This window comes from Primulina tabacum, chromosome 13 (assembly GCF_025594145.1).
Source record: "Primulina tabacum isolate GXHZ01 chromosome 13, ASM2559414v2, whole genome shotgun sequence".
NCBI lineage: Eukaryota > Viridiplantae > Streptophyta > Magnoliopsida > Lamiales > Gesneriaceae > Primulina > Primulina tabacum.
In genome coordinates this window covers 32,981,875-33,008,784 of record NC_134562.1, presented here as the reverse complement: position 1 = coordinate 33,008,784, position 26,910 = coordinate 32,981,875, and the positions used below count along the sequence as shown (strand labels likewise).

General features: G+C 32.5%; 2 protein-coding genes across 3 annotated transcripts; both read right to left on the bottom strand.

Moving 5' to 3' along the window:
- Positions 1–3,006: 3,006 nt before the first annotated feature.
- On the bottom strand, positions 3,007–6,956 carry LOC142522772 (leucine-rich repeat receptor-like serine/threonine-protein kinase RGI4). The gene is made up of 2 exons (XM_075626305.1): positions 3,980–6,956; positions 3,007–3,784 (listed from the first exon to the last, which is right to left on the bottom strand). The coding sequence occupies exons 1-2, from the start codon at positions 6,807–6,809 to the stop codon at positions 3,330–3,332; spliced, it is 3,285 nt and encodes a 1,094-aa protein (XP_075482420.1). The 5' UTR covers positions 6,810–6,956; the 3' UTR covers positions 3,007–3,329.
- Positions 6,957–20,373: 13,417 nt separating this feature from the next.
- On the bottom strand, positions 20,374–26,274 carry LOC142523212 (transmembrane emp24 domain-containing protein p24beta2-like). 2 transcript variants are annotated; one of them, XM_075626886.1, is made up of 6 exons: positions 26,126–26,274; positions 25,845–26,042; positions 24,961–25,147; positions 24,771–24,878; positions 23,928–24,100; positions 20,374–20,508 (listed from the first exon to the last, which is right to left on the bottom strand). In XM_075626886.1, exons 2-5 carry the CDS (start codon positions 26,040–26,042, stop codon positions 23,967–23,969), a joined length of 627 nt encoding a protein of 208 aa, XP_075483001.1. In that variant the 5' UTR covers positions 26,126–26,274; the 3' UTR covers positions 20,374–20,508; positions 23,928–23,966. The 2 variants fall into 2 exon arrangements, with proteins under 2 accessions (XP_075483001.1, XP_075483000.1); XM_075626885.1 differs by lacking the exon at positions 20,374–20,508 and having other exon boundaries at positions 23,666–24,100.
- Positions 26,275–26,910: the final 636 nt, after the last annotated feature.

The following is a 26,910-nucleotide window of genomic DNA, read 5'->3' as shown; positions in this document are numbered from 1 at the left end:
TGCATAAATGTGGCTGATCCTTGACATTTGGTTATTTACTGAAAGGGTCTGATCAATGACTGTTTATATGCGGAAACATTTGATCGCTCTAGATGGTCTTCCTCAAGCTGCGGTCCTCGGCGAATCAAGCAGGTAAACTTTACGTTGATACTATATCCTGAATAGGTATCTATATTATTTTATATCCATGAGAAATATTTCATGTCGGAATGTGCTTCGCCCTACTCCATCCTCCTAAATGCATGTTTGTGTTAATTTCTGTATATGGGGCCATCTTTTTCATGCAACGTGAATGGTGTTTTAGGCTAGGGGAAGATGATTTTTTTTGTGGGAAGAATGGAAGAAATAGAAGTGCCAGTAGTACTGTTGCATTTTCAAGCTCTGAACTTAGTGTTGCTTTGCTAATGGAGACCGTTGACAAAATATATGATCTAACTTGAGGAGTACTTGCGCAATCTATCTGTAGAATAAATGGGAGAACATTAAGGAAAACTGCAAATGTCATTTCAGTTAACACTTGGATTAAAAGAAGTCGGTACTCGAATTTATTTTCTCGGGTTGCTACTTTAACTTTGAATTGATTTCTTCAATTCTTAACTCAACCTTTTGGCATAGTGATCAAATGTTCTCGTTTTACAACGAAATATTAAATAGCTCCCTTTGAAAAGCAGTAGTTCTTGGACTCGAGGTTATGGTTTTCGTAAACCTTGCAGTGAAGTGTGTTGCACATAGATTAAGAGTGAGGCGCATTGGTATGTGTTATTATGCTCCTATTGTTTTGCCTGTCGATCTCCACTTGAGGAACATGTAGTGAATTACCCCACCCCCCAGGATTCAATTTTTTGAATGCTAAAATACCGAGATACCGGATTCGTAGCTTATTATTCCTTCTTTATCATCTTTTGGTTATCTAGTCAATTTTTCCTGTTCTAGTAAATTTAGCGTTAAACTCAAGTCCTAGAAGTTATAGCCTTGATTATTTAAGCAAGGGAGCATTTTCCGATGATGGGATTGCAATTTCTCAACTAGGAACTATTCAAGAAAGGAGTGAACGAGGTAGATGCGGAGAAGGCAATGAAACCAGCATTTGAGAATGATGGAGCCAGTGAAGATCAAGATTCAGGGCTTGCAATGTCTAAGCTATCTATTGATCAACTTTTTGTTCAGGCCTCAAAGCAATGAATGCGGAGTCAGGTCGTAACTTGTGAAACACGGAAATCCAGAATCATCCGGTGGCTTCAATATCGTGGATATAGTGGGAGTTGTTAGAACTTGTATTGTTCCACAGATAACAGTGAATACTAAAAATATCAATATAGGATGTAAAACAGATAATTTGTATTTTGTCATAATCAAGTCTTGTGTCATATGTTACAACATCTCGGACAACATGCAGCGGAATATTATATTTTGTAACACAAATTCACTTAACTTAGACAAATAGACGAGATTAAATTTGCACAAGTATTAATACTTGTGCGGTGCCTTATGGCAAAAATTAATCACTAGAGAAACCAATCGTTTACAAAAGACAATCACTAGTGATTCTCACTAAAATCAATTTTCTCAACAAGTTGAGAAAACAAATAACCAAAATAAAACTAAAACAAGAAAGCAAAACGTATTGCTAAAAGGACATCCACGAGAAACAGTCTTCGACCAACTTCTTCACAGATGTTCTCAACATTCACGACAACACCTTATCACCACTCTTCTACACACAACACGTCTCTTGAATAAGGTTTTCTCTGAAATTCTGAACGTGCACAGGTGAGTGAATATTGACCGAGAGGAAGAAGAAGCTCAATGATGTTCTTGGTCTCTTATTTATAGATATAGAGTTTCATTTCATAAGGAAACCTATTTCACAAGGAAAGATAAGAGTTTTATTATGAATAAATTTTTTTTAAACACTACCACCATATTTCATCAATTCATTATCACAAATAACATCTCTCCGAATATATTTGAATGAATATCTAATTATCTAAGAAAGGCAAAATCATATTAAATAATAAACTCAATTAGATCAATAAGGAAACATAATATTATGAAAACAATAAAATATATCAATTAAAATTGGAGGAGTATTACTAAATTTAACTTCAAGAAGTTAGAATCTTAATGTCCTTCATAGAGTCAATGTTTATAAGCCACTTAATATAGATGCACTAAAAATCGACTCCATGTTGGGTCAATATTTCGATGTTCTCTGTCTACCTGATGCAGTTGACCTTGAGAAGAATGTGATTTTGGACGTAAATAACAGTTGGTCGAGGGCTATTGGAAGAAAGGTCACTGTCGTTTCTTGGAGACTAGACATCCTATGCAAGTTGTCAGAGCTTACAAAAGTCTATATAGTTTCTCTTTACAATTAGTTTGACCCTATCGTGGGGGTAATCCCTTAAGATTGATACAACGATTGCAAGGAGATTACAAAACACGTGGTCTCTTTACAATCATTGGATCAACACTTCGGGTATTACCCAACGGTAGGGTGGTCGAATAAATCTTCTCTTTACCATGAACTGGTGTATCAGTCACCCCGGTTAAGGGTTTTGTGCCTGTAATGCATGTGCTCATTCTTATGGCCATGGCCCATGAAAAGGGATTGATTTATATATACATTTAAAATTGCAAGATGCATAGGATCTGAGTGCAGTTGAGTTGGTATTCTCAATTCTGATTTCTGGTTGAAAAAGATGTTCTTCGTCCCTTCTTTACCTACTCATTTATGGCTTTTTAATAATGTTCATGACATTTAATACCTTTATGTGTGCATGAACTAGCATGTGGATCTATATACATCGAGATATTTAGTTTGGTGGAGGAAAAGTGGTTGAATGACCAAGTGGTTATGAGGTATTCAAAGATATAGCAAATGATTGTGTATTTCAAAAAATTTCAAACTAGTAAAACTGTTCAAAGTAAATGTCATGGTTATGTTTTGCATGATAACAAGAGTAATTACTATTATTGTTAACAGGACAAAAATTTGTCACTTATTTTATAGGATTGTTTACAAGGATACATAAATGTCCCAGAAATTCATATCTTAGTTATCACATAAACAAGGGATATAGCTAAGGACCAGGGGACCCCATAACAGCGGAGCTTGAAAGCTGGTTGGCTCCGGAGTAGAAACTCAAGATCTTACTAACATGCCTTAAATGCCTATTTTAGAAAATACACAACACAATCATTGATTTTGCCTATACTTGTATGTCACATCTATTCACCTATACACAACACAATCTATTCACATGCTATTAGCAACAGAAGGCTTCTGTTACAGTTGAGCTGAAAATGTAGTATACCGACTTTCTAGTTTAAACAGATTCATCAGAGAATTCAAAAGAGCAACTAGAGGAGCCTTGCAAAACCACGTTCTTGGTACTAGGAGACCTGTGATTGCCCGATATATTTCCTTTCAGCAAGTCGGTGTCCGTCCTCACAGGGTCCGCATGCCGGATTTCTTCGAGCATGGCCACAACATCTTTCATCATAGGACGATCATCAGGACGTGCCCCAAGGCATAGAAATGAAACAGCCAGTGTCTGTAGCATTTCATGCATCTGAGGGTCAGCTCTGCCCCTTAGCTTTGGGTCTAAAATATCAACTGGGTCGTGCTTACTGTGCAAGTGTTCTCGAACCCATTGAACCAAATGCGCACCACCTGGCAACGTTGGGTCTAAAGGGTGCCTTCCTGTCAGAACCTCTAAGAGAACAACCCCAAAACTGTACACATCACTCTTTTCCATGATACATTGCATTGAAGCATGTTCTGTGAGAGAAAACGACACAAATTCAAGTCAATTAACAACACAATTGAATAAGGTGGCGGAGCTAGAAGTTTCGAACGGAGAAACAAAATCTTGTTATTCTATATATACAAATGAAAATATATTAGCTTCCATGAAACTTTAAAAGATGGAAAATGTTATCGTTAAATCAAGAAACGAGTTTCAAGTATATCTACCAGGTGCGATGTAGCCGTAAGAACCAGCTAAATGAGGCCTCTGACTCTGTTTTAAAGTATCTCTAATATCTGTTTCTCTGTTTAAAAGTCTTGCTAGGCCAAAATCAGCAAGATACGGTTCCATTTGACGGCCTAATAGTACATTCATGGCTTTTACATCACCATGTATGATCGGTGGAACACAATCATGATGCAAATATGCAAGAGCATGTGCAATTCCCAGTATTACATCGTATCTAGCTTCCCAGTCTGCCCGTCCCTTGCCAACTCCATGAAGAAGTGAACTCAAGCTCCCATTAGGTAGGTAATCGTAGAACAAAAGTTTCAGTGTGTTGTTTGAACCCCAGCCCAGAAGCCGGACAATGTTCTTATGTCTGATTGAACCAAGAGTCCGAATTTCAGAATCAAAAGCTCCTGATTCTTCGGATGACCACATCTTTTTCACAGCTAGAGTCGCCCCACTAGGAACTGTCACCTTGTACACAACCCCGGAGCTTCCAGTCCCAATGACATTAGATGACGTGAGATTTCGTATAATGTCATCAACTGAGAACTCCATCTTCTGATACAAAGTCATCTCCCAAGTGTCAGTTTCAATAGATTTATTCTTAGCCACTTGGGAGCGTACTAGCAGGTAAATAGCGAGCAGCGCAAGCACTGCACTGGCGCTGACAAGAATCGGCATCGCTATCTTCATGGTGGGTTTATCATGGCCATAAGTACCAACAGAAGGGATAACTCCACCAGAGATGTAGAGATTTTTGTTACCTGCAAGGTCACTGAAAGGCAGCTTCCGGAAGAACGGGGTGTTAGGCAAATCACCTGAGAAATCGTTGAACGACACATTGAGGGACACGAGGTTTTGAAGGTTTTTGAGAATTTCAAGGGTTCCAGAAAGTTTGTTGTAGGAAAGGTCGAGAACTGCTAATTTCCCAAGATTTGAAAATTCGTCTGGTATCTCACCAGTGAATTGATTATTGCTGAGGTTCAGAGCGATTTCCAGTGATGGAAGTCTGCCCAATTCTTTAGGTATATCACCGAAAAAACCATTGCTCCCAAGATCAACTAGTTGTAGCTTATTGCAGGACATGATTTCAGATGGGATACTGCCAACTAGTTGGTTGTTCCCGAGATTGAGTTTGGTTATTTTCGTTAAGTAACCGATGCTAGGAGTTAGGTTGCCGGTTAACCTATTGTCTGAAATGTCCAGAAACTGCAGACTTTTCGGGAGGGTATCAGGCAAAGGGCCGGTAAGCGCGTTTGAGTGAAGATCAAGGAACTCGAGGTTTTCACAGCCAGAAATGGAAGGAGGAATGCCGCCTTCAAGATGATTGTTGCTCATATCAAGAAAATTCAAAATTTTCAACCCTCCGATTTCCGATGGAACAGTACCCCCCAACATGTTGTCACTTATTCTGATTCTGTACAAATTCGTACAGTTTCCTATATCAGGCGGTATAAAACCCGAAAGATTGTTGGAGATGAGGAGCAGTTTTGTCAGATTTGTCAAGTTAAAAATCTGTTTTGGGATTGAACCAAAGAGCTGATTGTAAGAAAGATCAAGAGCCTGGAGATTCACACACTGAGATAAAGATTCAGGAATCATGCCTGTTAAGTTATTCTTCCAGGCGAAAAACAGGTTCAAGCTCGTTAATTCGCCAATCTGAACTGGGATTTCTCCATAAAATTGGTTATTGTCGACTTCAAGATGAGTCAGAGCACCACATTTGGATATCTCAGAAGGTATAGTACCGGATAGCTGGTTGACACTAAACTGCAGTTCCTGGAGCTCCAAAAGATTCCCAACACTTGTCGGTACGCTCCCTGTCAGTAGATTCTCCGACAAATCTACAACCCTTAAACCGCTGCAGCTTCCAAGCTCGAATGGAATTGTTCCGACCATACTGTTCTGCCATAACAGTAGATTCCGAAGCATTTTGAGTCCCCCTATCTGTCTTGGAATCGAACCTGTGATCGAATTCTGATACAAATACAGGTTCTGCAAGTCGCTGCAGTTTCCAATCTCTTCAGGGATTGAACCAGACAGCATAGATGTATACATTGCTATTGTTTGAAGCTTTTTAAGCATCCCAATTGACGCCGGCAAACTCCCAGAAATGCCGGTTTCTGCGAGGCCAAGAATAACCAAGTTGCTGCAGTTGCCAATCTCCCAAGGCAATTCACCCTGCAGATTCTGATTGCCCCCAGCTCTGAATCCCTCAAGATTTCTCAAATTCCCTATAGTCCTGGGAACCTCACCGCTGAGCTTGTTGTCAAAGAACATAAGATTCTTAATCATAGTGAGATTCCCAATCTCCGTAGGTATGCTACCTGTCAACATATTTGTGTCGACGGACAAGTCTTGAAGCTTATTCAACCTGCAAATTTCAACCGGAATCTCCCCGACAATGGAGTTATCGCTAATATCAATCATAACCAGCTCAAGATAATCTCCAAACTCTTTCGGGATCGTGCCAGTTAGATTCGCGGACGAAAGAACCAGAGTATTCAGTAACCTGAGTGACTGGAAATTTGAAGGCAATGGACCTTGCAAGTCTATTGATTGCAAGATAATCTTCACCACGTCGCCATTGGAGTTGCAGTGTATGCCATACCAAGTACAGGGACTTTGGTCTAAAGCACTCCAATTTGAAAGAGCATTCGCAGAATCATTCAATCCTTTCTTCCATGTCAACAGAGCTAGACCCTGCTCATCATTAATGGCGGAACAAGAAGTGAAGAGAAGAATAGAAGTGGATACAAAGAGAGAGGTGAAAGACAAGAAGAGATGAAGAAAAGTGGAGGGATGGTTTCTTGAGGGCGCAGCCATAGCTGCTCCAAAGAGAGAAAGTGGAGGCGAGGATCAGTTCTTCGGGATTGTCGAGGGAGGAACCCCATGTTTCGTTTATAGATTGAAATGAAAAGAAGAAAATTGGATCCAAATCCACTTTTTTTATTTTTCTATTACTAAATTGTTTTGGTATTTTGCTATTAGGTGAAGAAGGTGATGCATTCACCATTTAGGTTCATTTGGTTTTTTAATTCAAATTTATCTAACAGAGAGCATCTGACACAAAAATCTTAAATTTTGAGACAAAACTTCGTGTTCTATCCATTGTAAAAGCTTCTCCCCCTAAGTCAAGAACAAAAAAATGTGATACTAAAATTTACTAAACTTAAACAATAGCTAAACAAAGAGTTTTATTTCCTAATTTTATGTGAGATTTACAAAATAAACCCTCACATCCAAATATAGGGATGGAGAAAAATACCGAATTTTCAGTATACCGAGATTATCATACCGAAAAAATGTCGAATTTACCGAATTTTCGGCATACCGAAGATTTCGGTACGGTATGGTAACAATACCAAATTTTTCGGTACGGTAACGGTATCCAATTTGAAAATTTCGGTATATACCGGAATACCGAAATACCAAAAAATATATATAAAACTTTTAAAATATATAATATTTTTAAAACAATAAAAAAATGAAAAAAATTAAAATGTAAGCTTTTTTTCGGTATAAAACGGTATATACCTATACCGTACCGAAATTTCGGTAAACCATACAATTTCGGTATAATCGGTATGCTAGTTATATGTACCGAAATCGGTATACCGAAATTTTCGGTACGGAATCGGTATAATTTTATTATACCGTAATTTTCGGTACGATATACGGTATAAAATTTTCAGTACAGTACGGTATACCACCTCTGTCCAAATATATAGGTATGTCATTAATTAAATATGAGAGACTTGATTGATCTAAGAAATTAAATCACTCGTCACATGTCGCATTTATCCATCTAGTTTTATTAGTTTAACTTAAAGAAAGCTATCACCATCATTTGCAAAATAATAAATAGTAGGTATATGGTAAGACGAGACAAATTTGTTTATATTTAGAATAATAAGTAAGACTTTTGACAAAGAAATAATAATTTTTTATGTATAACTCAAATCCGTCTTATAAAATTGATTTATGAGACTATCTCATAGAATTTTTCATGAAAAATAAAAAATGCTTAAATTGCATGTATATAGTTTGTTTGCTTCTTATAGTGATAATGATTAATTTGGTAGTTTTATTGACCACCTTTTAATCATGTTTTCAAAATCGGATCGAACGGTTCAACATGGAGCGTCACTGATCTGGTACGAACCACTTTAAAAATCGTTTTAATGATTGAACCGATCAAGAACCGTTCGAACTGGTCAAAAACAAGTCGAAATGTTAAGATTGAGAATGTGTATGTTCTTTAGATTTTAAATTTTGATAAATACAATTTTTGTTAAATTTATATGCAAATTTAAGTTTTTTATAATTCAAAATATATTATACACTATATTATATTATTATTTTATATAATATAACAATATTCCGACCGATTAAACCATTATTTTACTATAGACCGATTTGGTAACCGATTATAAAACCATTGCTCATATATATATATATATATATATTATGCTTTTCAATCACATATTTTTTGTTACTATTTGTATTATTATTGTTGTCGGTAGTTTTGTTTAGGAATGACAAACATGCAGCAGAAACTTGTGGCTTTAAACGGCCTTCGGAAATTAATAAAAATATTTTCCTTATTTTCTTCGATGTTTTATTCTAGAATGTCTTTTCAATACAAATCATTCCTAATATTTTATCTGATTATCTTATTGTCACTTTTTTTCCAATCATCAGATAACACTATTTATTGCAGTAGGTTTTTTGTGAGACGGTATCACGAATTTTTATCTGTGAGACAGGTCAATCCTACCGATATTCACAATAAAAAAGTAATACTCTTAGCATAAAAAGTAATACTTTTTAATGGATGACTCAAATAAGATATATGTCTCACAAAATACGATCAATGAGATTATCTCTCACAAGTTTTTACCTTATTGCATTGGGTATTTTCTTCTCTCTGCAGAGGAAAAAATGTTTTTTCGTTCACTTTTTTATGAACAAATCAATAGATATTTACGAAGTATCGAAAGTAATTTTTTATTAGAAAGAAATAAGTATACTTTATGATTAAAAAAACGTACAGTTTATATGGAAAATTTGAAATAATTTTTAGTGTCTAAAATTAGTGATTTTATATTAGATTTTTTATTCAGTAGATTTGATTGAAAATAATTTAAATAAATAAAGATTGTATTAAAAAATATGTAATGAGAAATTATATTTAAAAATTAAATAAATAAACAGAATCAATAATGCCACAATTAAACACATACAATGATACAAAGCTTACACAAAAATTAAAATCTATTATTTTTATTTACACAAAATATAATATTTATAATATGGATAACATAAAAATAATAATAATAATCTAATAGAAATGTAGAATGAACGAAGTAGGCAAAGGGTGAATATTTTTCCACGAGAAGCAAAGAATGACTTAAAAAAAACATTTACGAGTAGAATCAAACGCTTATCGTTTGACCAAAAATTATTGTTGGTGATTATGATATATTCAAATCTTTTAAATTATTTATCGACTTAAATATCACAGTTCGATCAATCTCTTAAAATAAATAATTATTACATCGCATCATAGTTTTCTTTCAAATGTTTAATTTCCATGAATCCGAATATTTCAAATTCTCTTTTTGTTCGTTATTGTCAATCATTTTCAGATTGTCCTTTATATTTAATGTACATTAAATTTATTTAGTGGTCATCCGCAGCTAAATGAATTGATGATAGACGGCTTTACTGGTTGTGTAGATAATTTTATAATATAAATAACATTTTTTGGAAAAATAAATCATTTTTTATAAAATTTAGAAAAATTAATAATTTTTTTTTTAAAAAAAGTTATACCTAAAATCGCATTTCCATCTGGTGGGCAGTTGGCTCTGCATTCAACTCTCACACTATAATAATACATAGTCAAAATTTATTAAGAGTAGGTATCTTGTGAGACGGTCTCACGAATCTTTATCAGTGAGACGGGTCAATCCAACCGATATTCATAATAAAAAGTAATACTCTTAGCATAGAAAGTAATACTTTTTCATGGATGACCCAAATAAAATATATGTCTCACAAAATACGATCCGTGAGACCGTCTCACACAAAATTTTGTCATTTATTTAATTAATATTTATCATATGGTACCAATTTATTGAGGGAAGTTAGAACCGTAACAATTAATAGTTAGTTCAATGTTAATAAAACCTATGTTTTTACACAGTTATGTCATGTTATTAATCAAACGGACCATAAGCAACTACCTTAATAAATTCCACCTTAATTTTTATTGTTGGGAATCATGTCAAAACTTAAGATTATAAAGACAAATTTTTCGTTCAGACAAGTACTTTAAAAATGTTTTAATTTTTTTATAAATGAAAAAAATTTAAAGTACGTGTTTGAATAATATTTTTATAAAATATTTCTAAAAAAGTGTTCTTGAAATATAAATTTTAAAAAACAAATGAGAGGTGTTTTTTATGTTTTTATAAATGAAGACAATGATGAAAATAAAACATATTATTTTTAAATATAAAAAAGTTTTTAAAAATATTTATCCAAACACGTATTTGTTCTTAAAACAAATTTAAAAACAATAAATTTTTTGTAAAAAATGCCAAATGTTTCATCCAATACTTTGTGTTTGTTTATATTACAAAATGGTGGAAACATTGTGCTGCGGTTGTTATTGTTAAGGATGAATTATTGAATATTATAATTATATTGGTCTGTTTTAGATGGCTCAATCTCTATGATGTTTTCGGAATGGAAAACCAATAGTTTGGATACATCTTCCGTTCTAACAAATTATACTGTACAAAAATTCTTGTGACACGATCTCATAAGTCAATTTTATGAGACAAATATTCTATTTGGGTCATTTATGAAAAATTATTATTTTTTATTGTAAATATGGACAAAATTTACTTGTCTCACGAATAAAAATCTATGAGATTGTCTCACAAGAAACATGCTCTATATATTATATATATTTTGTTGCTTCCACATTATATTTATAGTTAGATAGCTATCCCTTTTGTATTTTAGTGTGTTTAGACATGAATTTTGGGTTTATAAAAATGTTAAACAAACATTTTCCGAATTACGAAAAGTTCAATTCATTGGCTAAATGACTTAGAATCGATTAGTATAAATGAGATACGTACGCACCATTTCTGTTACATATATTATGTGCTTTTTGGCTACTTTACACCATGGTTTTTACCCTTCAATACGACATACAAATCAAATGATAAAAAATGAAAAACTTATACAATACAAGTTACAAGACTAAAAATAAAATTTCTGCATAACATGACCGAAAAAAAGTAGGTTTCTTGTGAGACGGTCTCACGAATCTTTATCTGTGAGACGGTCTCACGAATCTTTATCTGTGAGACGGGTCAACCCTACCAATATTCACAATAAAGAATAACACTCTTAGCATAAAAATAATATTTTTTCATGGATGATCCAAATAAAATATCTGTCTCACAAAATACCACCCGTGAGACCGTCTCACACAAGTTTTTTTCCCAAAAATGTGCAAATTACATGACCAAAAATACAATTTTATCCATAAACAAATCACAAAGTGTGAAGCGATTCATTTCCATTGATTTTATTTTTTAAAAATAAAAATGGTAATAGGATGGTCCAGATTCTAAGTGAAAAGTGGTAAGCACAAGAAGGGGGTTGAGGGCACATGCATGCATAAATGTTTATGTTAGCTATGATTTCTTAAACGTGAACATAATTTCAGAGACTTTTCGTTGATTATATCCCCCGCTTCGGTGATAAAATTAAATAATACTAATTTTGTCCAATGCCGGCCTTTTAATATAAATTTATGAATTTGCACCTTGCTATGAAATGTAAAAATGAATAGATAAGGTTGCGTTTGAATCGGAAGATATGTATTATATTTGAATGAATTTACTCAAACAATAACTTATTTGATTTTGGAATATAATGTCAAGTGGATTTATCCAAATAAAGCAATGTATTTGTTATTATAGATTTAAGATCATTAGTTTAGAATGCATCCATCCAAATACAACTTAAAATCTCGATAGATTTTAAATGTGTGGGCTGATTTTGTATTAAGTTACGAATAAAAATAAAAATAAAAATTCAAGTGATACAAGTATGAATTTGATCCCAAAAAAAGAAAAATTTTGATGGAAAATCCACGGCCGCTATCTTTCGGTGTGCACAAAGTAATCCCTCGAGTTTAACGCAGGAGATCGCAAACCTGGCTAGTCAGATAAACCGCAATAGGTAAATCTAGGGATGTAAACGATCCAAACCAAACCAAACAGTATCAGGCTTGAGCTTGGCTCGTTTAAGATTGTTTGAGGCTCGAGCTCGACAGCTCGGCTCGAGCTTGATTCGAGCTTTTATTATGTGGCTCGAGCTCGGTTTGTTTCGAAATTACCAAGCTCGGGAAAAGCTCGAGCTCGGCTCGTTAAAAGCTCGATTAGCATGTTAATGAAGCCGAGCTCGAGCTCGATTCATTAATAGCGCGTTTAGTATGTTTAACAAGCTTGGCTTGAGCTCGGCTCGTTTTCGAGCTCGTAAAGCATAAATTGAGCTCGATTTTGAGCTTGATTCGAGCTTGTTAAAAATTAAATATATCTATAAACTAATTTTAAATCAGACATAAAATATAAATTCATTCATAAATAACCAAAACGACACAAATAAGAGCTAAAAAAACATAAACCAGTATATTATTGAACATTCCAAAATAATACATCTAGAATATTCATCATACACTGATATCATCATATAAATAACAATGAAATAATTTCACCCCTTTAATATTTCAACTAAGTATGGTGAGAAAGTAGGGAGGACGTTAGAGAATCCATTAAAATCAGGAATTACAAAATCATCTCCAATAACAACTAGTCAACTATCCTGCAAAGTCCATAATAACATTAGTACTAATATTTTTATTTGTCTTGTGTTCAATTCCTTCCATTGACATTAGTAATAATATTTTTATTTGTTAACTCAACAAATAAGCCAAGCTCAAGCTTACGAGCCACGTAAACGAGTCGAGCTCGAGCTTACGAGCCACCTAAACGAGCCGAACTCGAGCTCGTGAGTTATCGAACATGTTTGCGAGCTCACGAGCCGAATATCTTTATGCTTGAGCGTGGTTTGATTATAATTTCGAGCTCAAAATCGAGCTTGAGCTTGGCTTGATATTATTAATAAACGAACTCAAACAAGCTTTTTATCGAACCGAGCTTCGAGTAGCTCGCAAACGGTTTGGTTCATTTACATCCCTAAGTAAATCATGTGTGACAAACTCGTTCTAGAAAATATTGGTAGAAAGAATCAAACTAGTGAACATTTAGCGACTATTTTATTTATTCCACCAACTCAAACATTCGGATTAGTCTCGGACTTTTTTTAAAAAAAAATAAAAATCTAAGTATATTGTAATGGTGTCGGCCGTCCAGCTTGCCTTGATTGATGTATAATTTCTATTGAAAAGGGAAATATCTTGGTTTGAAGGTATCATCAAGCAGATGGACTAAATGAATGCTAACCAAAAAGGGTCAAAAAATCGTACAACTTTAATCTTGATCGATAAATTCAATCTAAATGCTTACCCTAACCGACCACGAGACCAACTCATTCACGTTTCGAGTGAAAAATCACCCAACTTTCCCCACCAAGCTAAATTTCTTGTATTTCGATTATCATTTCATCTCATATCTATTCCAATGCCAATGGACCCCATAACATTTACAATATCAAAAACTCTCGTGAGACGATCTCACAGATCAATTTTGTGATACAAATTCTATTTGGACCACATCTAAAAAAATATTATTTTTTATTCCAAAAATATTAATTTTTACTCTAAATATGAACATGTTTGACAGTCTCAAGAATAAATATCTTTGAGACCGTTCAATATTAAATATCACAAGAAACATACTCTTAAAATATTAGGAGAAAAAACCGTTCAATATTAAAAGTGACAAGTTAATATTTTTCCTTTCAATTACTATATTTACTTTAATCAAGAAAAAAAACATAAACTTGTGAACAATTTTGGCCATATTATAAGGTTGATTGTTACTCGACATAACCAAATCTACACCAGATAATTTTTTTTTTTTTTGAAGTGAAACCGTAAATTTATACAAACAGATCATGAGTTACAATTTTACAAAGTCAAGAAAACATATTCCATTATACCAGTCGACATTCGACGATAATTCAAAAATAATAAGAGCTAAACGATGAGCTACGCTATTCGTCGATGTTCTCATACGATGGATAGAAGTAAATCTTCCAGAGATATACATATTGGCCACTGGACAAAATACCACAATGGAAGGAAAAAAAAGTGGCAAAGCAAAAGATGTGTGAGCCAAATCCTCAGATACAAGAGAATTAATTTAAGACAAACCAAACAAAAAAAGAGAAACAAAGTGACAACAATCACCTTAAAAGAAGAGAAAAAATGCGCCACCTATATAAAAAATAATCAACATATAGTAATATTAATATTATATGGTTTGAAATTGTCACTTTCTCCCAACCATATATATAGACTTTATCGATTATATTTTGCATACGAGAAGATAGCTTTCTCTACCACTTTTGAGGCGGATTCGATTCGGGAGACTCGTAAATTTGATGATATAAACAATTGTATTCATAAATTATCGCAACAATAAATTACTTCTACAACATTAACTATTTTAAAACACAAAAACTCATATGAGATCGTCTCATGGGTCAATTTTTGTGAGACGGATATCTGAACGATCTGATCTATAATTTTTTTTCTTTTTATGGAAAAATTATTATTTTTCGTTGTGAATAAAAATCAAGTTGACTCGTCTCATGTAGTTAGATTTATTTGACGTCTCACATTATACCTATTTCTTTTATAAATATATATTATAGATTATTATTATTTATTTAGATGTGAAAAGGACTGCTTGGGAGGGGATGATCATCTGGGTTTACTCGACCCTACCCTTGCTGGCAGTGCCCACAAGGGTCGATCCAACGTTTCGGATTTTTTGAATCAATTTTTTTTTTTTTTTACATGGAGGCATGAGTGATCTGGGCCGTTCATTGTCCGTGCAGACACTGCCTGCATGGGCAGGGTGAAACAATCCATCAGGGGCTTAATAGGTCTGAGCAAAGTACCTTGTAAAAGTTTTCATTGGTTACGTATGTGAATTTCCATGAGAAAATTAACTTTCTTACCCCCACAATTTCGTGACGTCACATTTGGTGAAAGAAGAAAAAGTCCCTTTGGAAGAAGTTGATTTATATATACTATCGGCTAGATTTCCATTATTTTTCATTTGGTATTTTAGTTACCAATCGGTTGGTTAGTATTTATATTTAAAGTATATAATTGATGTTAGACATTTCCAAGTATTTTCATTTTTGGCATTTAGATTCCTTTTATATATAGAATTATCCAATCCATATTTGCAATATGACACCTCATGTTTGTTCCGATTGGTTTACGCTGCCATTTAGAGAGAGAGAAATAAATCTATTAAGGAGTAAAAGTAAAGGGTTGGCATATGCTATATCGGAAAAACAACACTTGGATGAACTTGTGCAAAGTACTAAATCTCATCTTAGAACAAGTAAGATCCATCTCATTTAGAGAGGAGGAGAAAAAAAAAATCTATTAACGAATATCATGTAAGGGGTTGTCATATGATATATCAGGAATAACACTTTCGATATGGCTAAAACCACACTTAGATGAACTTGTGCAGAGATTAAATATCATCTCAAAACAAGTAAGATTCATCTCATTTAGAGAGGAGGAGAAAAAAAATTCTATTAAAGAATATCATGTAAGGGGTTGTTATATGATATATTAGGAATAACACTTCCGATATAGTCACAACCACACTTAGATAAACTTGTGAAGAATACTGAATCTCATCTCAAAACATGTAAGATCTATGTCTATCAATGAGGTGTATTTCTCTAATAGATATATAATTTGGATATGTTTCATCATATACAATAGATGAATAGCACATCACTGATGAACACGGTAGGTGAACAACATATCAAAACTATATATATTTTAAAATTTTGGTATAATAATGTATATAGAGAGCGTGGGAGATAGTGGAGCATCTTTAAAGATGAATTTGAAACTCAATACATCCTTTCAAGAACGTGGCATGTGATCAGCCTCCATTTCAAGACATCAATCCTTAATTGTTTATTGCTTCAAGTTTTTGTAATACTGCTTGGGAGGTCTCACATGAAAGGGGTAACCATTGAGGCCGGTTCACTTCTTTCATATTTTTATTCTATCTTATCTGTACAATTATATATTATCTTTAGAAACAGATTGAATTATTGGACACTGCTAACATAAAATATAAGGAAATATAACTTTTTCCCCTAGCTCTTAGGCATAATCTCATACAATACTTTTTTCTTCTGACTTTTATACATATGAGTAGGTGTCACGTGATACGATCTCATATCATTTAGACAGGTCGACCCGATATTCTATTAAACTAATACTTTTTGTATGAAAATTAATATTTTTCATGTATCAGATCAGATCATAAAATCAGCCTCATAAGAGTTTTTGTATATACATAAAAATAAAAATTTTAAAAAAAAAACTCATTTGTATTTTGAGATACAAAAAATTATTTTTTTTTCATATAATTAATTTGATTGCACACATATCAATTACATAGTAAATATTAATATCTAGTCTCTTAGAATTAAGACAAAGTATATTGTTTATTAATTTATTTTTTTCAAGTAGCTGATATGGTTAATATCATGCATTCTAAGATGTCAACAGCTCTTTCCGAGAGATAAGGAGATACCGAGCAATAATAATAGTAATAATTATAATGTTTTAATTAATTGATTAAATTTCGATTATAATTTGTATATCTTAAAATTATAGTCTTATTGATTTATTAATTAAAAGAACCAATCACAAATCAATTTATACCATTGGTTCGAGTTAAAATGCAATTAATTGAAACATATTTTATGACATAACTCGAATAATTACTAGTTCTATATTAAATAATATTAATGCTGATATATATTCTTTAAATCGTTGTTGTAATTATGATAAATCCGTTTTTTTTTTAAGAATTAAATGACCTGAAGTTGAAAAGATAAAATATTTGGAAAAACAGCAATTTTTGTGTTATTTGTTTGTTGCTTAAAGATTTTGGTATTCTGTATTATTATTTTAGTTTTAATACTGTATGTTTTATTTTATTTTTTTTGCAATTTTAGTTTTTTTACATCGAAAACGTTGATGTAACTCTTACACATCAACATTATATCAGAGCTATGAATGTCGGAAAAAAGATTGAAACTGTCAAAATAAGAAAGATAACAAACAAAAACCAAATTTTGATAACATTATAAAAATCGCAGATGGATAAACATATATATCTAATAATGCAGTTTTCCCATATTAATTTGCATCGAGTTGTTCTTGTAACATTGAATTCAATTTGCCCGTAATATTTTCTACCGTATTTTTTTTAAAAAAATACGGTCGAAGAAAATCTACATAAAAAAATACGGTCGAAGAAAATCTACAGCTCATCATATAATGAGATTTAGTACGGCCTCACGTCGTGTGGAGACAGTTTCCTAAATGTCCATGTAATAATCAGTACAGATTTTTTTTTCTCTCCAAAAGGACTAATTAATTATCAAGAGAATGAACATCGCATTGTCCAAAATAAATAAATAAAAATTATATATATAATTATATTAACTTTATTCCACTAAACAAATTACTTTTCAAATGACGATACTACCACTATCCTACAAAATAAATTTCACATACATTTAATATAATTTGCTAAATTCTTTATACAAAAATTACATATTATTTATACAATTACAAATATTTTTAATATAATCACATCATTATTTTTTGGAAAAAATCACACATTTTCTAAACAATAATTTTACGAACTACAACAAAATAATACTAAGTAGTTTCAATATTATTGTTGGTAGTTTTCTATATAAAATTTTACTTTACTTCAAAAAAAAATTACCCATAAAAAAAATCAATTGTACAAACGCAAAACACGTACATGTACAATATGTACTAGGAACCATGTTTTCTAAGAGGTTAAACTTATTCAGGGTGGGATTTATTTTATTAAAAAAAAAATTTACACGTATCATTAAAAAATTTCACAAAAACTCATGTTTTACGGTCTCACGAGTCAATTTTGTGAAAATAATATTCTATTTGTATCACCCATAAAAAAATAATTTTATTGTAAATATAGATATGATTGACACATCTTACGAATAAAGATCCATGGTACCGTCTCACAAAAAACATACTCAAATTTCATTCTCGCTGTATGAGCTTGCATGCGATTACCAAGTATGGTTAGATAACGAATATTAAATATCATAATCTCGAAAAGTGTCGTGACTAATTTAATTATGTTTGAAGACTGTTTTGGCTCCCACTGTTTCATTATATTATTCTTATTAGTTGAACTAATTTTTGTTTCTTAAGTAGTCCCATATTTAGCTATATAATTATTGTTTTCGTACGACAATTACAAGGATTAGTCTGGTCTAATCTCCAAATTGAAGTCATAGTCATTGTCTCCTATGTGGCGTACGTTTGTCATTTTCTTTCCTTAATACAGGGGGTTTGCATCACTAATTAACCCTTACTTTAATGGCATCATTAGTGTAAAGGAAACATTAAACTTTTATTGGTTATAATTTATTATATATAAGCTCACAAGGTATGATTAAGTCAAAAATAGTGTGTTGAAACTTGCAAGTATTTTTTGCTTTATTTAATAAAGCTAGACTTTAATTTGTGGTTTGGAAACATTTGGTAGGAATTTCTAATTTTATAATTTGGTTCTATAATTCATTGAATTATTTATTTAGTTAGTTCTAACAATGAAGAAATTGAACAAGTGGAGCTTGAATCGATATATTTGATTTGGAGAAAGATTTGATGGATGGATTTCAGATGACACAGATCTTGTGTATATTTGAACTTCAACACGATTACTATTAAAATTGCATAACTTGATAGAAATATAGGATTTAGATTTAACCAATACCTCGTGCCACAACGAGGAACCAAAATCGTGAAGGATTCGAAAGGTACTAGGCCAACTGCGTAACGTGACCTGTGTACTGGAATGGTGCTGATGGTGTTTATAGGTTTAGTGCCTGGAGATTAGTCTTGTAATTTTGAAACATGTTATATTTTTGCAACTTCAAGTCTGTAAATTGGTTCCCTGGACAAATGAAAAAGTCTTGACTTGGACTTTGTTTTTTTACTTCACAATCGGTATGTTGTGTTTTTAAGATTGAAGCACACAAAAAACATTCCTTCTGGTGACCGGATATGGATTGGGAATCCGTAAAATTTGTTCTGCGACAAGGGAGTGATCGACTGACGGATTATCTGATTGGGTTGTAGCTCAGAAAATGGATATTTGGTCTCTATAAAGAAAGTTATCATATCATGGCTTTGATCGAATGTTTTCAGTGAACTTACACAGTGAATTGGTCTTATTGAAACCTGGATGGCTGCATTGTAGATCCTCAGGAACAGATTTTATTGCTCAAAAGATTTTTCATGATCTGATTGTAAATGCATGTTAAAGATGTCTATAATCTGTAGTCTTCTATGAGTTTTTTCTTTGGTTTTTGTAGCTGGTCTTTAGTTTAGCTTCAAGTACTTATCTCTTAGTAAGAAATGTAGTCATGAAACTTGAGTATTTCCTTGTAAAACCTGTTGAATTTTATCTTAAACTTTTTGCAGGAGAAAGCCCGACCTTTACCAAAGTTTGGTGAATGGGACGTTAATGACCCAACATCTGCAGAGAGTTTCACTGTCATTTTTTGACAAAGCCAGGGATGAGAAGAAGACTGGTGGAAAGCCAGATTCTCCTGCGAAGGTGGATACAAATGCAAAGCATGGGCCGGAACCTTTTAAACCTCAGGCTGTTAGTTATTGCGTTAGACATTGTTCTGTTAAAAACATTGAATCGTTACTGTGAACATCTTCTGCCCGTGTGCCAGAAAAATAACTTGCAATGACAGTTGTTTTTTTCCCTGGATTTGTACAACTCTGTTGTGGAAGATCTTATAGTTTCATGTTTTGCACATTTCCTATTTGGGTATTGTCTACTGGCCCTTTCTCCTGTTTTCATTCTATTTGAACGGAGGCAAATTAAATTTTTGACGACTTCGCTAATATTATTGAACTTTTTAATTCATCTGGTATTAACAGTCTAAGCTAACTACTGGTATGCTTCATTTGCAGTAAAAAAGGTGGTGTTGCATGTCGAGCCCGAGTCTGGAATCTTCAGTAGTTTACAACTGAAATGTGTACGAGAGCTGATAATCATAACAGAGCGGAAACAAAACGTCTCCCAAGCGGAGCTGAGGTATGGTTTCAGGCATGAGAGTACTCCTTTTTGTGTTCTGTAAATTGTGGTGTTGGAGAATGAATCATGCAAACCTGGAGGGGAGAAAACATGTGTTTAAGTTCTCTGATTGATCGCAATTAAGCCAATTCTATGTTTGACATTGCTTTTGCTCTCTTTCTTGTATTTATTTACAGAATACTAGATAAATACACGTGCGTTGCACGTAGAGAAATAGAGATAATTTGTATATAATAATCTTATTTAAATATGTTGGAATTATTTTTGCAATAAGAATAACTATTAATAGATTAATAAATAATTATTTGGTAACAAATAAAATCATGACATTTTCTTGTCTTTGATTTGAAGACCCCCTGAAATCTTTTTGTACCCATCGATTTTTATCTTCTTAGCTCTTTTTTTGTAGGCGTCAATTGGTTCGTCATCTCGAATCTCTATTTCATCTTCATCTTCATCTTCATCTTCATGGATCTTTATGTTTCTGTTGATGCTTAATTCATTTGACTTTTCTACCTTTGGCGGTACATTGCTTTGTTTAGTTTGCTTGATAATCTTCCGAGATCTCCGTTTCCTGATATTGACATTTGTTGTTGGATAATTATCATGTATCTCAATAGCTTTTTGCCACAATCTTTAACACTCCATCATATATTTCTACTAAATTATCCAACTTGAACAAGAATGTGTGGAGCTTGGTTGACTTAATTAGCAAATCTTTATATGGGTTATTTGGTAAATTTTGCATTGCAAATTTTTATTGTTAGATTGAAAATCTAAATATTTTATTTATGTAGATATAAAATCATTTGTTTGTTTTTTTTTATACCTGGTCATGAATTTGAATGAAATCTTCAATAGAACATCCAACAAAAGATGCCGCAACTTTTCCTAATAATGTTATTCTTACCGTCTTATTCCCATCTTCAATTGTGATTGTTATTCTATACCTGCAACATAAAGAAGTAAAGTAGTGATCATCTCTTTTTTTTTTACTGTGATATAAAACTTGGGTTGGGTATTGGTATTTTTTATTACCTTGGAATGATCTTAATTGGATAGTTGATGCAATTGACACAACTTGCTTTGTTGTTTGTTTTTGTAGCAGCTTGGAAACAATGATCACATGTTTCATACCATGGAGTAGCTTTGTTTTCGATTTCCTTTATTTTGCTCCGTATCAAATGTAGTTGTTCTATGTAAAAATAAGAAGCATTTCGAATCTTGGTTTAGTTTGAATGTTAGTTGTTAAAACTTTTAATATTTAGCATGGGCAAATTATCTGGTTTTTGTTTTGTATCATTTTAGTAATTAAAACTATTAAGATTCATAAATAGTAAATGCAGTACATCCGTCAACATAGCTCGGTTTTTTGTTACATCATCTAATGTCACTTGTTTGGCGTCTATGAGTGTCTTCGTAACTCAAAGTTCTTTTAACTTGTCTTGTTTTTGGTCTGCATCCAACCTACAAATTTATTATATATAATAGTCTTTAATCATTCATATATTATAACAAACAAAATTTCCAGTGTTTTTATCTAGTTTCTAACATCATTTTATATATTTAAAAAGAAAGCTGTCATGCTAGAATAATTTTTGTGAATAAATAAGTAAGTTCATACAATTTATACAATGAAATGTATAACTCAAAAATACGAAGAGTTAGAAATTCAGAAATATGTACCATGTTTGTATTTTTTTGGTGATGTCACATAGTGGGTTAAGAATCATTGCAGTTGTAGGCGTAGTTTGTAAATGTTGTGCATCTGTTTCATTTTTTCGATTTACACCACACATTAGTTATTTTTGCTAAAAAAAAAACATTTAGGAAACGAAGTAAGAAAGTTTGTTTTACAACATACTGAGAAATATGACTTCTATTTTCAGTTCGAAAAATTATTTATTCAAGATAAGGGAACTTACGCAGAACTTATTTTGCATTCATGATATTGGCTAACTAAAAATTTTAATTTTTTTTATCACTTTTTGTGCTTCATATATAAATTAATTTATATGTAAAATAATTAAATGAAGAATCAATTATTAATTTTTTAACAGTGGTTCAACGTTTATGAGACAAAAAATGGTAATATAAGATAATTTTAAATGATCGTACTCTATGTTAAATAAAAATATTATAAATTAGTTTGAACATCAAATTTGTTGAGGGAAAAATAATTTGATCGATCTGATTTAGTTGATATTTTCTTGTAGAAACGTTAATTATCAAATTATAATTGAATTTTTTTTATGAAAAACTGGGTGAAAGTAGTACTTTAATCAAATTGATTAAATAAACTAATTATTGTTTTTTTTCCATTTTTTATGTAATTATTGTGGAGTGTATATATAATTCGCGAATTTTTAAAGAACTATTAAAAGAATAAAATAAATTTTTTGATAATTTGTGTTATGCAGTTTTACATAAAAAGATACAATGATAAATCATCACTGTAAAATTTCAATTAATGAAGATGACATCGTTTCTAGAGTAGATTGTTCGAATGATAAAAATCATATGAACAGAAGATATCTACTTTTAAAACACTATCATATGTGTATGTAAGTTTTCAATCGATCAAACATGTAGAAAACATAATATAAGCATTGTGAAATGAAATATGAATCTATCATATCAATATTCCACCAAAGAATTGAACCAGAATATTAAAACAAGCCCATCAAGCACTTCTCACAGAAGATTAATTCGATGGTAAAATACGTGAGTATGATTGTGTTTATAAATTTCAGAATACAAATAACTATAGGTACTATAACATATGTCACTGGAAATGTTTTTTTTTTTAGTGAAAAAGAAGTTGAGATGTTTAACAATTATTTACTGTTGTGCAACAATTTGATGATAAAAATGAGGTGATCAAATATGTATATATAAAAGTGAGTGAAAGAGAAAGTGTACATGCATGAAAATGAGTGAAAGAGTCAATTAAATAAATACAAGGATAACCAATTAAAGATGAGGAAAAAAATGATACAAATTTAATGATGACAACTAATTAATGAGCACAATAGAGTAAAATCACAATTCAATCCGTATATTTATATAGATATAGATTTGCTCCTCCAGTTAATCACAGTTTTACTAGTTTACATGTGTTTGTGAACATCCTTTCCCAAGTTTTCAAAATCCTACATTTTGGTTTACTTATCTCTAGAAAATAGGCATTAATTGTTTACAACAGCTCTAAGCTTCCTGTCACCATTAAAATATTCTAAATTTTTACTTTCATAGATAAGTCGAGAATCGTGTTGTTACAAAACAGCCCATTAAAAATATGGTAAAACCGAGGCAGACCACTTAGAATTTAATATTGGCCATACTTTACAAGAATGTCTGCTAATAAGTAATAACATTTCAACAAAAATCTTGTCATGGTAAGGACATGACTGATCTTGAAACAGGTTTTCAAATGTAAATCTACTCCAAGATATGTTGTTTCCGAAAAGAGAACAAGAGGTGTATCTCGAACCTAGAATTCTGCTGCCGGTCAGGCACTGGCAATATGACGTTAAACTCTGGATACCCCTAGCTTTCTTTCAAATAAACGGCGCAAAATGTAGACTTGCAAAACACTTGCTCCTATCAGAGCTGCCGATTCGAATAAAGCTTTTTGGATAGCACGTTTGCCCATTTTCTCATTCACTGCTCAACCAATTCGAAAATCAACTTTAATTATTCAGCTATCTAAGGAGTGACTACAGCTGATAGTCAGTAAATGTGTAGCCAATGTATAAATGGTTATGGGTGGATAACAACCAGAAGCCATACATGAGAAGCATCCTCAATCATACAAGTTATACACTATAAGAGTCCACTTAAATTCAAGGTTTTTTCGAGGAAAAACGGAAAAAGTAGAGAAGACTGGACAGCAAACCCTTCTCTCGAGTTTGGTTTAAGTTCAGCAGAAAATTGAAAGGAAAACAAAGAACTTTTGTAAATCATCTTGAAAATTTTTACATTTTTCCTCAACGCCAAGCATTTAGGATAAAAGAACAGCACCTTATATTTGGTGAGAAGAATAGGATAATTAGTTGAGACTAGTTTTTCTCGAACTCTTTCAGAGACAAACTGATACTCCAGATGGAGACCAAAATTTAGTAAACACATAATACACGAAGTTCACTGTGAATGCACATAAGCTCATGAATCAGTGACGATTTTGGTTTTCCAGGCACAGGTGTTTGGGCCATATGACGCAAGAAATTCATAATAAAAGTAATGAAAATGATGTCACATATTTTTAATTGAATGAATATAAAATAGCAAAGACCGCCAAAATCAGTCCGAAAGATGTAACAATAAGTAAATTCACCGATTGCCTGTCGATCAGTCTGAGCCTCAAGCCAGTGTTGCTCAAACTGAATATTGTACAAAGCTTCCTCCAACTTGCCAATATGATCGAAAAGAGGTTTAAAATGCTCTGCATATGCCAACAAATCACATGCTTGAGTTAATATTCTAAATTATTCATCACAACAAAAAGAAAGTGAAGAAACAATCACCATCTTTAGCATGCTCATCATGGTAATAGAAATGGCCAGCGTGGACGTCAAAGTCTATGGTTTCATGATAAGGAGATTTGTTGGTGAAACAAAATCGGTAAACTCCTTGATGATAGGCCACGAACTCGTGCTTCTCACTTGTCTTGTCACGAACATCGTGGACCTGTGAACCATCTGGTCCCTTCACCTGAATAATATTTCTTTTATGAGAAAAAAATCTTTTAATGAATATAAACAAACAGTTATTTTGGAAATATAAATCAAGATATAAATCTTTCACATGGATAATTCGATGAAAGACAAATCTGTCATTCCTAGAACAAGCAAACATACTCTATAAAACATTTAGCAAGAAGTTTCTCGTAAAATGAGAAATATATCCAAAACAACTTACAAAAGCACAATTATTCAACAAAAGCTACAGAATACTAGCAATAAACATCCACTGGGATAATTTCTCTCTGATTTTATAAATACTGGGATGCTAGTAGTCTCAACTCTCAAATTTGAGTAGCTGAGGCTGTAACATTTTGTCTACACTCGTGACATTGTGTCGGCATTCCCAAGGACAAGACAAGCTAAAAATGTTGGTGAGAATCTAAACCGTGCTACAAATTTGTTTCAAGTGGTCATAATTGAGAAAAGTAAAATTAGTGTTTTAAGAGAAAAATAAGGATCGGTTATGTTGGTTCATCAATGTTCAGCAGAAATTGAAATGATGAATATAAGCAAGGATGTTGATTCACAAAATTCTCGATATCATGAAAATATTTATTATGAACAGAAACTCAACATCTCATTCAAACAAAGACCCCATTTCTACCCAGGAAAAAAGAGAACGGGATAAAAGAATAAATTACATATTTAAATAAAGATAGAATTACCACAAGGTCCACGCCATCTTCACTGTAATGCCAAGAACCCTCTGATTTAATGACGACGAATGAAAAATGCACAGTATTCCCATATTCCACCTTGTGGGAGATGCACTCCTCTCGATCAATCACAAATCTTATCCCCATACTACCTTCCAAAATAGACAAAATCACCGCCACCGCCACCGTTACCGTTGAAAGCCTCATCTGCATCCAAAATCACAACAAAAATCAGTTTAAGCTTCATCGGGGCTGAAACAGAAAAATCCCAAGAATCAAATATTCCTTGCCTTAATTTTAAAGAACGGAGTTTGTTCGGAGAGATCAAAGCTGTCGCGAAAATGGGTTTGTCTTTTTTATTTTTATTTTTAAAAATAATAAGAAAGAAAGAAGAAAGAAAAGGCAATCAATCCAAGATCAACCGACTAGATTATTATCACCGTACCTTTGAAATATAAGCTTAGGTTTGTGAGAGTCGAGGAATGAGTTGGCTTGGGAATTTGTGTCCTCTTCCACGTCATCTTTGAGAAATTCCACGTACCACATGGGAAATTAGGCTTTTTTTTAAAAAATATTATAAATTAATTAATTCATTATAATAATGTGGTAAAGTGGGGAGTTTTACAAAAATATTGCAATCCGAGACTCACTGTCCCGGATTCTGACATTTTTTTAAAAAAAATTAAAAAACTAAAAAAAAAAAAGAAAAAGCAGTGGTCACGAATTCTAAGAATCCGTGAGTCTGCCACGGATTCTGAATCCGTGGCAGACTGTCACGGATTATTAGAATCCGTGACTAAATTGAGCATCTTCCAGGAGAATTTCTTTCATTCGCATCAATTTTTTTTTTTCCTTCGGTCTCACTTTCATTCAGCTAGTTATTCCGATTTTGCGAGAATTTCATTCGGCGACTTCAGTGCATTTAGCGTACGTAAGTCTTTGAATTATTTTTTTGTTTATTATATTTATTATTGTCAGTTAATTATAATAATTTTAAGTAATCACAGTAGTTATATTATTAATTGTATTATTGTACTTATTGGATACCGAGAACTTTATGACCGCATCGTAATAG